Source organism: Dendrobium catenatum, unplaced genomic scaffold (assembly GCF_001605985.2).
Source record: "Dendrobium catenatum unplaced genomic scaffold, ASM160598v2 fragScaff_scaffold_1408, whole genome shotgun sequence".
Taxonomy (NCBI): Eukaryota; Viridiplantae; Streptophyta; class Magnoliopsida; order Asparagales; family Orchidaceae; genus Dendrobium; species Dendrobium catenatum.
In genome coordinates this window covers 162109-176241 of record NW_021319870.1, presented here as the reverse complement: position 1 = coordinate 176241, position 14133 = coordinate 162109, and the positions used below count along the sequence as shown (strand labels likewise).

Here is a 14133-nt window from a genome sequence, read left to right as displayed (position 1 = left end):
CTGAGAGCGGCCACCATCCCCAATCGACCAATCGCCACTGGAATTTGGAAAAGCCCTCAGCTCTATTGTCGTCCAAGATGAGATCCTCTTGGAGTCTAGTCACCCGTTTGTGTACGGGTGTCAGGTTGGATCAACATGATAACCTATGCTAGTTGGGTATGTGTTGGATTTTCTTACTTGTTTGTAAAAATGAGTCGGGTTAGGGGCAACACATTTAAACTTGGATTTGATCTGAATCCGACCCGTTGACCCGTTTTGACACCCCTAAAAATGAAAATAAGAATTTATGATATCTAAAAATCACTCAAATCTAACAAACATTATATTCATCAAAATTATACTTATAAAGGTATATTTCAATTTAAACATCATTTACTTCTAATAAACAGTTGCAGCGGTGAGTCTGTGAAGACACGACGATTCCATTTTCGCCCTTTTGATTTTGCAGGGAAGAAATTGGAAGAAAAATTAGTAAAAAAATTTAAGAACTCGGTGATCCAAGGTATAGGTACGACTAGGAAGGGAGTACGGGTGGGAGATGAAGGGATTTGTTAGGTTTCTGGTGAGAAAATCTCTTCTAGGAAGGACCGTGATACCTACCCCCATCGATGAGAAGCGCGGGCCTTTCCTTTCGTCATTTCGTGCCATATATTCTTCGGCGATGCGCTCGCATACTCCAATTTCTTATCTAAATCCTTGGAAACCCGCGTCTTTCCTTCCGCCAAATTCTGGTCTATGGGGAAGTTTTAATGGTTTGTGGTTTTATTTTAACGTTCCATTATGTTATTTCTTTCCATATCGAATTTGTTACAAGTATTTTTTTTTTTAAATTTCTTAATATACGGATGAATCCTTTTCCTATACATTGTAGTAGAGGTACATGATTTTGTGCTAAGAATTGTTTTTTTACCCCTTGTCGTAGTTGTGATAATGGTGGAAATTTCAGTTTAAGTTGCTGTATGGCTACAAGTGGGATTTAGGAACTCTTGCAAATGCTGATTTTGTGAATCCTAGATGCTTTAAATCTTGAAATTTGTTTGGTATGAGAGATGTTAAACTGGGTTAAATCCTAGTAAATTGTTTGGTAGCTTTTTCAATATTTAATATTAAAATGAACGAAAAGAAGAGGCACAATGAGAAGAATCTGTGTAAATCTCTTAAATCTTACATCTACCTATTAAATTCGGGATTTAGTCTAAAACACTAAAAATGAAAATTTTGAAGACAAGAGGGTTGATTTGGCTCAAAAATGTCAAGATTTAGCGAAAATCTTGGCTAAATTTTAGGCAAATATTGTAACCAAAGATCAGCTTAGTATTTTTTTCTTCTAGATAGAATATTGGCCTATTTTTTTTCTAAGTTTACAATGACGCTTACTGTGTTCAGGGCAGAAGAGGAGCATGTTTATCCAGACTCAATCAACACCAAATCCATCCTCTCTCATGTTTTACCCAGGAAAGCCTGTGATGGAAGTTGGAAGTGCCGATTTTCCGAATGCCCGTACGGCCATGTCTTCTACACTTGCTAAATCTATCTTCGCAATTGATGGTATGTCTGTTGTATCACTTGCAACCTTTAGTTATGTGAGTTACTACTGTGAGTTTTCCTTAAATTATAATTTGCTTTATTGAGTGAAATTTGTTTTGAAGCTTTGAGATTTTTATTCAATTTCTTAATTTTAGGTATAAACAACTTAATGTTGTGTTACAAATAAGTGATTTGCCAATTTGTCTGGTTAGATTTGCATTTGTGCACAATTTCCTCCTTTGAGTTCATTAATATTTTCCCTTGCAATTTTCACTTTTTAAAATCATTTTACTGGATTGCCAAACGTGAATTAGCATTAATTTTTTTCTTTCCATATCTAAGCATATGTGCTGCTCCACAGGGAAAAATGAGAGCGTTTATATGTTCTCATATATCAGCAAATCACTACAATTTACTTTGAGTAATGTTACATTGATACTTCACATGATCTGATTGCTATTCTATTCAACTAAGAAGATGATATACATATGAATTATAACCTAGGAAAAAAATATTTATTTTTTAGAGTGTTGCAAGAGGTGCTAAAACTATTCTTCTCAAAATTTTTTTGAATAGATCTTTGGTCTGCAACTCTTCCTTTCTAATCCTTCGACTTCAATTTTATTTACCATCAAATATTTTCATTTTTTTATCATTCATTATAAATGTCAAAATTATTTGTCTACTTTTAACTACTTTATTTTAAAAGATGCCATCGTACCTCCAAATCAACACTCCTCAAATTCTTCTTCCTATCATTTCCTCATAATTAATCTTAAAATTATCATATTATCTTCACTCAACTTACCATCAACAACTTTTCTATTGCCCAACATTTGAGTTTTTACAAAATAACTAATCTAATTGCAATTTATGAAATTTACTTTAAGTCTCCTTGATATCCTCTTTTTGCTTAATACTTTGAAGCATTCCTCTAGCCTTCACTCTTTACACCTTTATCTATATTTTCATTCTTTTGAATAATCGATCCACAATTTTTAATAATAGTCCATGCTCCATGATACTTATCTTTAATATCTTGATTATGCCTTTGACTCTTTTTTCTTATGCACACCAAATCAATTATCTAGGCACTCAATCATATACTTACTTAAGCTAAATAGAAATCATATGAATATACTTTCTAGGTTCTCTATTTTTTTTCATAATTTTCTTAACATATAAATTGTAATCGTAGTGTTTCATCTTTGCATGAAGCCTAATTGATTTTTCAAAAGTAAGATTATTTTTCTAGTTTTATTTTCCATTGCTCTCTATAATTTCATTGAATGACTAATAAGTTTGATTATTCTATAATAACCCTAATCTTGAATATCTTTTTTGTTCTTAAATATGGATCCAAGCATTTTTTATATTTTAAGTCTTTAAAAAATCATTTAAATATTTTAAAACTATTGCAATATCAACTAGAACTCTCCGAATTTCTATATTTATCTTATATGGACCCTGAACCTTCATGCATATTTTTTGAGAACAAACTCTAATTCATTTTTTTAATCAATATATAGCATACCTCATTATTTTATTAATTATACGTTATAAAATATTTTTTCCTTAAAGCTCTAATTTAAAAAAATATTAATGTATTATTTTAATCTTTATTTGATTTCTTCATCTTTAACATAGTTCTTATTGTCTTGGCTTTTAATGCATCTGTTTTATCAAAATTTCTAAATCCCACATCTGGAACCTATGTTGTTTTATATATATTTTTTTCTCATTCATTTGTATCAAATATATAATAAAAATCATTAAATGTTGAGACTTAAAACTTTCTTATAATAATCATTATAGGCCACAATAATTTTTATCTTTTGCCAATAAGCTTATTTCTTTTACTTTATAATCTTTTGCATCTTCTTACTTGGCTGCAAAGTTTTTTTTTTACTAAAATACGATTTGTTTCTTGCTCTCCCAAAACTTTTATGATAAGCTTCATAAAGGAATTAGCCATTTTGTCCAAACATTAATTTGACTGAACTCCATCATTCTAATTTTCCTCTCTTTATTAAGTTAGAAAGATTAACAATTTCCCACTTTTCAGATTTCATCATCTTAAACTAAGGAAACCTTCTTTAATTATTTGTTTATGCTATTAAGATATACATCTTTATAGGGGTGTAAACGAATCGTGCCGGACAAATTAGTTGCTCGAACTTGAGCTCAACCTCGAGTTGAGATCAAAGGCCGCTCGAGCTCGGCTCATAAAATACTAGCAAGGTTGTGAGTCAGCTCATGAGCTCCTCGCAAAAGAATTGATTAACCGTCGATGCGATCACAACTGAAGAAGAAGAAGCTAGCTTGCGAGCTCACGAGTTGAGCCTAGTATAGCTTGAACTCAAGCTCAGCTCACCAGCTCGTCATTGAGTCGAGCTCGAGCTGGCTCGGCTCATTTCCACCCCTACCTCTTTAATTGCTATTTATGTTGTGTGGCTAGCTCCTCAAATTATTTTAACTAACGATTATGAATGATAAATTTCCTCTTGACTAGGCTTTTGATGATGGCATGATTGGTAGCAGAACTGGTAAATTTTCCTTTTTGGTCTTTTACTTGCAAAAATTTCAAGCTATGTAGTCCCGTTTATTGATTTTTGAGATATATTTTCGGAATTAATGAAATTCTAAACTGTTTTTGCTAATTCTTAGCTTTATGTTGCTCTTGTCCAAATTAAATTATAATTGTATGTGTTTTGGCATGGAAGATGCAGAGAATCAATTTATCATTATGTTAGCTGAAACATTGATGATGTATTTGATCTTATTTGGTTACTGTTGATTCAGGAACTACAAGAGTATTCTTTGGATCAGATTTTGTGACAGTTACGAAGTCTGATGATGCTTCCTGGGATTATTTAAAACCTGAAATTTTTGCTGCAATAATGGACTTCTACACGTCAGGAAGCCCTCTTTTTCTTGATTCAAATACAGCAGCTTCGAAGGATACTGCTATTAATGAGGTATCATTTTCTCTGCTTACAATATTGTTTCACTTTATGAGCTAATGTCGATCAAAATGCAGTAGTTTTGTTGTTGTCGCTAATGAATAAAGTAATCCATACTTTTTTCAAGAATTCCTAACATTCATCCGGAATCAATGAGCTTTGGCTGAAAGGGCATTAACTCGTTCGTGCTTATTCTTATTTTTGTTTGGCCTTGGATAATTTTGATTTGTTCCTTTGTGACGATTATGTTTATGCGGTTTTGCATTGGCATTTTGGATTGGAGCCTTCAATGGTGAAGGAACTAGCCAAGGTACTTGTTTTTTTTTCATTTCTAGGTTTCTTTTGAAGGAAAAATTGACAAAGTGATTTTGTCTTTATTTGATTGAACTTGATATGGAAAATAGAGCAAGAATACAGAGAAATAGAGGATGTATGATAGAAGTTACAACTTTATGGATGATTAAAAGGGAAGCTTACAACACACAACACAAGACCTCTATTTTCATCCTAGCTACTAATTCTCGCCACCTCTCTTACTGAGAGGTAAAAAGGAACATATCTAGGTGGCGGCAATATAGGCTTCCTGATGCAGGACTACAATGTTTTAATTGGATGCGATTAGAACTTGCACGATTTGTTGAATAAAACAATTTAGAATTTTAGATTAAACTATCAGCAATCAAAACGACAAAAGAAAACGTAAGAGGGGTGGCTATGCTTATGCAAAATTACACGCCAAACACTTAGATTATCAAAACAACTTAGAATTTCAATAGCATGCAAATTTAGTAGCTTTTAACAAAATCCCTATGTTAACAATGTGATTAGAAGCATAGAAAGCTAAACTTAATTCCTACGATTACTAGGCTTGACAGAGATAAATGAACAAGACCTTCATGAATCAAGTCGAACCACAAGAGAGAGTTAAACTACGAAAATACAAGAGTAGGAAGATTGGAAGACATTTGTCACGAACTCACGGTTTGGACATAATCCACCATTGAACAACACCAAGTTGCTCCTCTATGGCTTCGGTGAGAGTATATAGAATGCGCTCCACGTATTCGTCGACAGTGTTTTCGATCTCCGGATTGACGTCGAAGAAAGTGGAGTGAAGAATGTGAACGAAACCTTGCTCGTCGTAGGAATGCCGAAATCAAGATCGGGATCGACCATTTGTCGATCTTGTTGCGTTGAAGTGTGGTAGGAGGTGTTCCTTTGCTATCCTTGCCACTTTCCCTTGAAAAAAAGGGGTTTCTCTTAAGAATCCAAGTAGGAGAAGGTAAGAGAAGGTGGCTGGCTAAGGGAGAAGGGCTTGGGGAAGTTAGGTTCAGATTTTGAGAGATTTAAATGGAGGGAATTTGTTTCAAACCACTCTCTAATTAATCCCTTAATTGATAATAATTAAAGAGAAGGATGAGGAGGGGCGGCAGCATTAGATGGGGGGAAGGGGATTTAATTTAATTCCAAATAGAAGAGAAGATCTTTGGAAAGAAATTAAATAGGTATGGGCATGGAGGATTTCGGCCAAAGAGGAGGGGAGGGAGTTTGAATTGTTTCCAAGAGAGGAGGTGGGCTTTTAGGAAACAATTCCTATTTCAAATCCATAAGGGGGCCGGCGGCTATAGAGGGAGGGAGGGGTTTAATGAGGCATTCTACTTAAATTATTAAATTAAGTTTGAAAAGAAACATCTCTTCCCATCTTAATTCAAAATTTAAATAGGATTTGATTTAATAAGTTTCATAAAATAGGATTTATAAATTAGATAACTATTTCAAATTCAAATTAATTTGAATTTGATCATTAATAAAGTTACCAAAATTAAGAAATCTAATTTAGGAAAGACTTGGTGGCAAGTGGAACTGAAGGAAAGAGCCAAGGGGTGAGCCGGTGGTTGAGGTTGGCTGTGGATGGGGGGGTGGGGGTTGGGTTTAGGTGGCGGGTGGTGGTGGCGAGTTAAGTGGCCGGAGGCTAAGGGGTTGGGGAAGGCCTTGGGCCGGCGGCTAGGAGATGAAAGGAGGAGGAGAAAGAGATAATGAAGAAGAACCATGAACCCGACCGTCTCCAAGGTTGGTGGGTGATCTGATTTCCCTCTCCTAGGGATTTCTCTCTCAAGCACTCTCAAGATCTCACAAAGAAATCAAGCAAGGGAAAAATTTTATCATTCATTCATTAAACATCAAAAGAGAAACATGAGGGCTATAAATAGCCTCATACAAATGACTCAAAAAGCAAAAAACAACATTGCCCTCGGGGCTTACACATGGCCTCTCTTTAATAAAGGGCAAAAGTGGAAAATAACAAAAGCAAATAAAAATATAAAATAATAAATGACAAATACATAATATGACTCAAAATAACATCGACTCGATCGTGGCCGTAGATCGACAGCCACATCTCTAATAGACTTTCGACGCTCTGATGTCCCCATCATTCTCCCGGGGTGGGAGGAAGCTCGACTCCGTCGAGTAAGCGTCTCGGGTGCTCTCATAGATCTCCAATGCGTTGGTCAATCTGCTGCAGCTCCTCGCGATCCAGCCATGTATCCTCTGACTCGGGTTTGCCTCTCCACCTGATTAAGTACCTCCGTCATCTACCTTTCTTTGTGGAGATGATGTCATCACTTAGAATCGTATCCACCTTTTCTGTTATGCGTGATTTGGGAATATTTGGGAGTGAAGGTAGATTTGGGTTCTCACACGGTGGGGTCACATAAGGCTAATGTATGAGTGGATTTTGTGGGTTGAAATCAGGATCTTTATATGCAACTAGATCTTCCATGTTAAAGGAGGGATTGATGTTGAACTATGTAGGCAAATCTACTACATAAGCATTATCATTAAATTTTTTTAATTATCTTGAATGGTCCAACACTCTTAGCATGCAACTTCTTTATTGTTCCTTGCGGGAACTATTCTGGACGAATCTACACCATCACAGAGTCACCAACGTCAAAAGTTTTAAATTTTCGTTTAAGATTAGCATATAATTTATAATCATTATTGCTATTTTTAATTTGTCGTTCAAATTCTTTATGAAGTTCATGCATATGTGATGCAAATGATGATGCAAACTCAGAAATCCTATACCTATAGCACATGGGTATAAGGTCTAGTGGCTGTCTAGGTTTGAACTCGTAAACAATTTCAGAAGGACTTAAGCCAGTGGTTCGGTTAACAGAATTATTATAGACAAACTCAGATATGTGGAGAATGGAATCCCAATCCTTAATATGCTCGCCGACAAGGGATCATAACAGATTGCCTAAGCTCCTATTGACTACCTCGGTTTGACCATCAGTTTGTGGATGAAAGGCTGTGGAGAATTGTAATTTAGTGCTCATTTTCATTCAAATGGTCTTCCAAAAATAGCTAGTGAATTTAACATCCCTGTTCGATACAATGGTTTTGGGTAACTATGTAAACGAGCGACCTCATTGAAATAAAGTTTGGCAATGTGGGAGGCGTTGGATGTTTTGGAGCAAGGTAGGAAATGAGTCATTTTGAAAAATCGATCTACTACAACACATATGACATCATTCCTATGAATAGTTTTTGGGCATGCCTAAGATAAAATTCATGCTAACGTCCTGCCAAGGGCAATTGGGGACAGGCAGAGGAGTGTACAAACCAATGTTTTGCTTGCGTTGTTTGGCCAGCTGGCAAGTATGACACTTGCTAACCATCCTACCAACATCTCTCTTTAGGATGGGCTAATAAAAATGATACTCAGCTTCTATCATATTGTCCTGACCGAAGTGCCCAGCGAGGCCTTTGGTGTGGAGTTCCCAAACAAGAAATTCCCTAAGGGAGGTGCTAGGGATGCAAAGATTTTGAGCTTTGAAAAGATAACCATCATCTAGAAGGAAATCGTCCGCAAGGCGCGTGCTGCCTGTGGACAAGAGAGAGTATGTCTCCTTGAAGTCGGGGCATTCCAAATAGTCCATTTTTATTTGGTCAAAATCAACGACTTCAGCTCTCATCTCAGTGGTAGTCATCATATGACGACTGAGAGCATTAGCAACTTTATTCTCAACCCCCGCCTTTTGTCTAAGGGTATAAGTGTACTCCTGAAGGAATTCAACCCATCGACCGTGACGTGCATTTAGCTTCTTCTGGGAGTTGATATAACGTAGAGCCTCGTGATCCGAGAAAATGACGAACTCTTGCGGGAGCAAGTAATGTCGCCAATAACGAAGAGATTGGATCAGTGTAATATTTTTTGTCATACGTGGAATATTGATGCCGAATATCATTTAGCTTTTCACTGAAGTAAGCTACCGGGTGACCTACCTGGGATAGGACTCCTCTAATTATGACTCCCGAAGCGTCGCAGGTCACTTCGAAGACTTTGGAGAAATCAGGAAGTCTCATCATTGGGGCTTCTACCATTCTTTTCTTAATCTCATCAAAATCTCTGGTGGTGGCCGGGGTCCAGTGAAAATTACCCTTCTTCAGATAATCGGTGATAGGAGATACAATGGTACTGAAATTACGGATAAATCTCATATAGAAGGTGGCTAGTCCGTGGAAGCTGCGGACTTCCCAGATGTTCTCGGGAATATGCCATTCAACAATGGCCCTTACCTTCTCGGGATCTGCAGAGACCCCTTGGGCTGACACGATGAAGCCCAAAATGATAACATGATGTACAAGGAAGGTACATTTCTTAGGATTAACATAAAGTTGTTCCTTCCTTAAGACCTCATAAACTTGCCTTAAGTGGTCCAAGTGCTGACTCGCCGACTGACTATAAATAAGAATGTCATCAAAGTAGATGACGACAAACTTTCCCATAAAAGGACGCAACACTTGAGTCATGATCCTCATGAAATTACTCGGGGCGTTACTCAACCCGAAATGCACGACTAACCACTCTTAGAGACCATCCTTGATCTTGAAGACAGTTTTCCACTCTTCTTTGGGTTGGATCCGGATCTGGTGGTATCAACTCTTGAGACCAATCTTGGAGAATAGAGTGGCACACGTCATCATATTGAGCATATCGTACAACCTCGGAATAGGGAAACGATATTTGACGGTGATTTTGTTAATAGCATGACTATTAACACACATTCGTCAAGATCTGTCCTTCTTAGGAGTAAGAAGGGCTGACATCGCGTAGGAACTAAGACTCTCCTTAATGTAACATCGCTGCAGTAACTCATCTACCTGCTTCTTGAGTTCAGCATGTTCCGTGGGGTTCATGCAATAGTGTAGCAGGTTGGGGAGGGAGCCTCTAGGGTTAAAGTCTATAGCGTACTGAATGTCTCTAAGTGGGGGTAACTGATCTGGGAGATCATTAGGGAAGACATCAACAAACTATCCCAGAATGGGTTGGACTTCCTGAGGGATAGGGTCGTCAGATTCAGCGGGAATCTCACGACCGACTATGGCGTACAGAGGTGCGCCTTGAGCGATATCAGAATCCAAAACCTTGGCGGTGACAAGGTTCAGTCCTTTCTTGGACTTAATAGGGTTGGATTTGGAGTCATCCTTAACCCGGGGCTGCGATGCCAAAAGCTTAATCTTTTTGCCTGCATGAACGCATATAGATGTGGACATCGTTATAAAAAATATAGGGTCGACCCAGAAGGATTTGTCCAACATCCATAATCAGTACATCGCACCAAATATTCTTCTTATAGTCAACAAAGGAGATAGGTACGAGGCTTCGTTCCTTCACCTCCTAGGCAGTGGAGTTGACCCATGCTATTTTATATGGGTTGGGGTAAGGAACGACAGAAAGACCCAACATGCACACCATGCTGTAGGATACAACATTTATGCAGCTACCACTATCCACGATGACCTTACAGTTCTTATCTTTGATTTTGGTGTAGGTGTGAAAAATTGCCGTCCTACGCCAGTCATCCGTAGGAGTAGGGTGTGGTAGCGCATATCTCACCACGCAGATGTGAGAGGTGTCCAATTTCTGAAGGCAATTGAGGACAATAGTGTCATCCTCCTCCTCGAAGAATTCGCCTTCATCCTCGACTTGGTGGATCTGATCAACCTCGGGCTCGAGATCGTCCTCAGTGATCTCTTCGATGATCGAGACTATATAGGGACTGGAGCACTTAGAAGCGATATGCCCATACCCCTGGCATCGAAAACACTTGGTCCTGGGACTGGACCGAGGGGTATTCGGGGTGGGAGCTCTACTCCTAAAATCAGATCGAGGTGCAGGAGGACCAGTGGGAGGTCGGGTAGTGCTCCTTGGGGTCGGTCAAGTAGTAGGAGTGTGAGGAGTGGAACTACCAGAAGGTTTGTAGGAAGGCCTAGAGTCATGGGATCGACTCGGGCGTTGGGAACGGGTCTCCTCCAAATCTAGCACTAGGTTGTAGGCATTATCAAGAGTAGTGACATTCCGGGCAAACAGCTCGTCGTGAAGATCCTCTCGCAACCCGGTACGAAGCATATACATGATCTGCGTAGGGGTGGTGGAGGTCTCCCTCCCCTCTGCAACGAATCAGGTAGTCATCAAAGAACGCGATGTACTCCTTAACTAGTTTGTTTCCCTGAGTCAGCCTATTCCACCTATCCAACAATCTGGGGAAGTATGAGGGAGTCAAGTACTTTTTCTTAAGTTTACGCTTCATAGATGGCCAATCAGTGATGGGATATTCAATCCTGGCTTCTCTAAGGCTCTCTAAATTGGACCAAAATTGATTTTCCTACCCTGAGTTTTATCTCGTCAAAATTAACCTTCATAGCTTCGGAGATATTATACCACTTAAAGAAACTGTCCATACCTTTGACCCAGTCTAGGAAGAGCTGGGTGTCGAGGGTGCCATCAAAGGTAGGAGCATCGACTTTAATGTTCTTCATTAGTTGTATGTCAGGGTCTTGGTGAGGGTTGTGTCCATACTGAGGAGCTCGATGATTGACACGATGTTGCCTCTCATCCGGATAGTTATCATCCCCATACATAGAAGGAGGTCTAGATGGGGTGTAGGGGGTTGTTTGTTCCCTAGATCGTTCAAGTGTGTCAAAACGTTCGATTGTGTCCCTACGAAGTTCAGCTAGGTCGGCTTGATTCTCTTTGAGTTTCTGGCTAATGGTATTCGTTTGACCTACCAGAAGGTCTAAGGTCCTTCCAAGTTGTTTCGGGTTTATTGGGATTCACTATGGGACACCTACGTTGACTAGGATGTAAAGGACATCAATTTATATGAATGAAAACACACTTATAACTTGCAAAATGAATGTAGAAATGTATGGACAACAAAATATAAAAGGTACTAAATGAAGTTGATGCAATGGTGGAACAACTAACAAAGCATAAAGATGATAAAGAACACTCTACGATGGATCTTAGTACATGCACTAAGAGCAAACCATACTCTGATACCAGATGATGCAGGACTACAATGTTTTAATTGGATGCGATTAGAGCTTGCACGATTTCTTGAATAAAATAATTTAGATTAAACTATTAGCAATCAAAATGACAAAAGAAAGCGTAAGAGGGGTGGCTACGCTTAGGCCAAATTATATGCCAAGCACTTAGATTATCAAAACAACTTAGAATTTCAATGGCATGCAAATTTAGTAGCTTTCAACAAAATCCCTACGCTAACAATGAGATTAGAAGCATAGAAAGCTAAACTCAATTCTTACGATTACTAGGCTTGACAGAGATAGGTGAACAAGACCTTCATGAATCAAGTCAAACCACAAGAGAGCTAAACTACGAAAATACAAGAGTAGGAAGATTGGAAGACCTTTGTCACGGTTTGGACATAATCCACCATTGAACGACACCAAGTTGCTCCTCTATGGCTTCGGTGAGAGTATCTAGAATGCGCTCCACGTATTCCTCGACAGTGTTGTCGATCTCCGGATTGACGTCGAAGAAAGTGGAGTGAAGAATGTGAACGAAACCTTGCTCGTCATAGGCAATGCCGAAATCAAGATTGGGATCGGCCATGCATCGATCTTGTTGCGTTGAAGTGTGGTAGGAGGTGTTCCTTTTGCTGTCCTTGCCACTTTCCCTTGAAAGAAAGGGGTTTCTCTCAAGAATCTAAGTATGAGAAGGTAAGAGAAGGTGGCCGGCCAAGGGGGAAGGGCTTGGGGAAGTTAGGTTCAGATTTTGGTAGATTTAAATGGAGGGAATTTGTTTCAAACCACTCTTTAATTAATCCCTTGATTGAGAATAATTAAAGAGGAGAAGGATGACGAGGGGCGGAGACATTAGAGGGGGGGAAGGATATTTAATTTAATTCCAAATAGAAGAGAAGATCTTTGGAAAGAAATTAAATAGGTATGGGCATGGGGGATTTCGGCCAAAGAGGAGGGGAGGGAGTTTGAATTGTTTCCAAGAGAGGAGGTGGGCTTTTAGGAAACAATTTCTATTTCAAACCCATAAGGGGGCCGACGGCTATAGAGGGAGGGAGGGGTTTAATGAGGCATTCAATGCTTACTTAAATTATTAAATTAAGTTTGGAAAGAAATATCTCTTCTCATATTAATTCAAAATTTAAATAGGATTTTATTTAATAAGTTTCCTAAAATAGGATTTATAAATTAGGTAACTATTTCAAATTCAAATTAATTTGAATTTGATTATTAATAGAGTTACCAAAATTAAGAAATATAATTTAGGAAAGACTTGGTGGCAAGTGGAGATGGAGGAAAGAGCCAAGGGGTGGGCCGGTGGTGGAGTTTGGCTGTGGATGGGGGGTTGGTGGTTGGGTCTAGGTGGCGGGTGGTGGTGGGGAGTTAATTGCCCGGTGGCTAAGGGGTTGGCGAAGGCCTTGGGCTGGTGGCTAGGAGAAGAAAGGAGGGGAAAGAGATAACGAAGAAGAACCACGAACCCGACCTTCTCCAAGGTTGGTGGGTGATCCAATTTCCCTCTCCTAGGGATTTCTCTCTCATGCACTCTCAAGATCTAACAACGAAATCAAGCAATGGAAAAATTTTATCATTCATTCATTAAACATCAAAAGAGAAACATGAGGGCTATAAATAGCCTCGTACAAAAGACTCAAAAAGCAAAAGGCAACATTGCCCTCTGGGCTTACACATGACCTCCCTTTAATAAAAGGGCAAAAGTGGAAAATAACAAAAGCAAATACAAATATAAAATAATAAAAGACAAATATATAATATGACTAAAAAATATATCGACTCGATCGTGGCCGTAGATCGACGACCACATCTTTGATAGTCTTTCCATGCTCTGATGTCCCAATCACTTCCATTTTATTATTTCATTAGTTATTAGCTAGTAAAAGAGAACCCTGAGGTGTTGTAGGTGATTTTGGTGGGGAGAAACTATAACTATGACTATTGATAGATTTTATTTGTTAAGTTTACAAGATGTTGCACTTATTATCAAAATGCAAAACTTGCTGGTACCTAAAAGGTATAAAAAAGAACAACTGGTTATGCAGTTTCCTACCTATTTCTTATAAGCCTTTGGAAGTTTACAGCATGGTTTGTGTTCGGATTGCCATAATGCTCAAGAAAATGATTCTATACTTGTGTTAGTGGATTTTTTAATGACATATTTTATAATTGTTATGATAAAGTAGATACATTATAGGTAAGTTATATTTTAACGGATTAGTTAAATTACATGAATTATTTAAAATTATTTTATCTTTCAAAGTCATGGAATTTATGAGTTATATTTATA

The 14133-nt window shown here is 38.2% G+C and overlaps 1 protein-coding gene across 1 annotated transcript in view; it reads left to right on the top strand.

Annotated features, from left to right (window-relative positions):
• Nucleotides 1–383: 383 nt before the first annotated feature.
• Nucleotides 384–14133, top strand: part of LOC110114064 (nifU-like protein 4, mitochondrial) — a 39615-nt gene continuing 25865 nt past the window's right edge. Inside the window, exons 1-3 of the mRNA XM_020846816.2 lie at nucleotides 384–752; nucleotides 1387–1548; nucleotides 4330–4505. Of these exons, the coding sequence (XP_020702475.1) occupies nucleotides 539–752; nucleotides 1387–1548; nucleotides 4330–4505 (552 nt within the window). The 5' untranslated portion in view covers nucleotides 384–538. The remainder of the gene's footprint in view (nucleotides 753–1386; nucleotides 1549–4329; nucleotides 4506–14133) is intronic.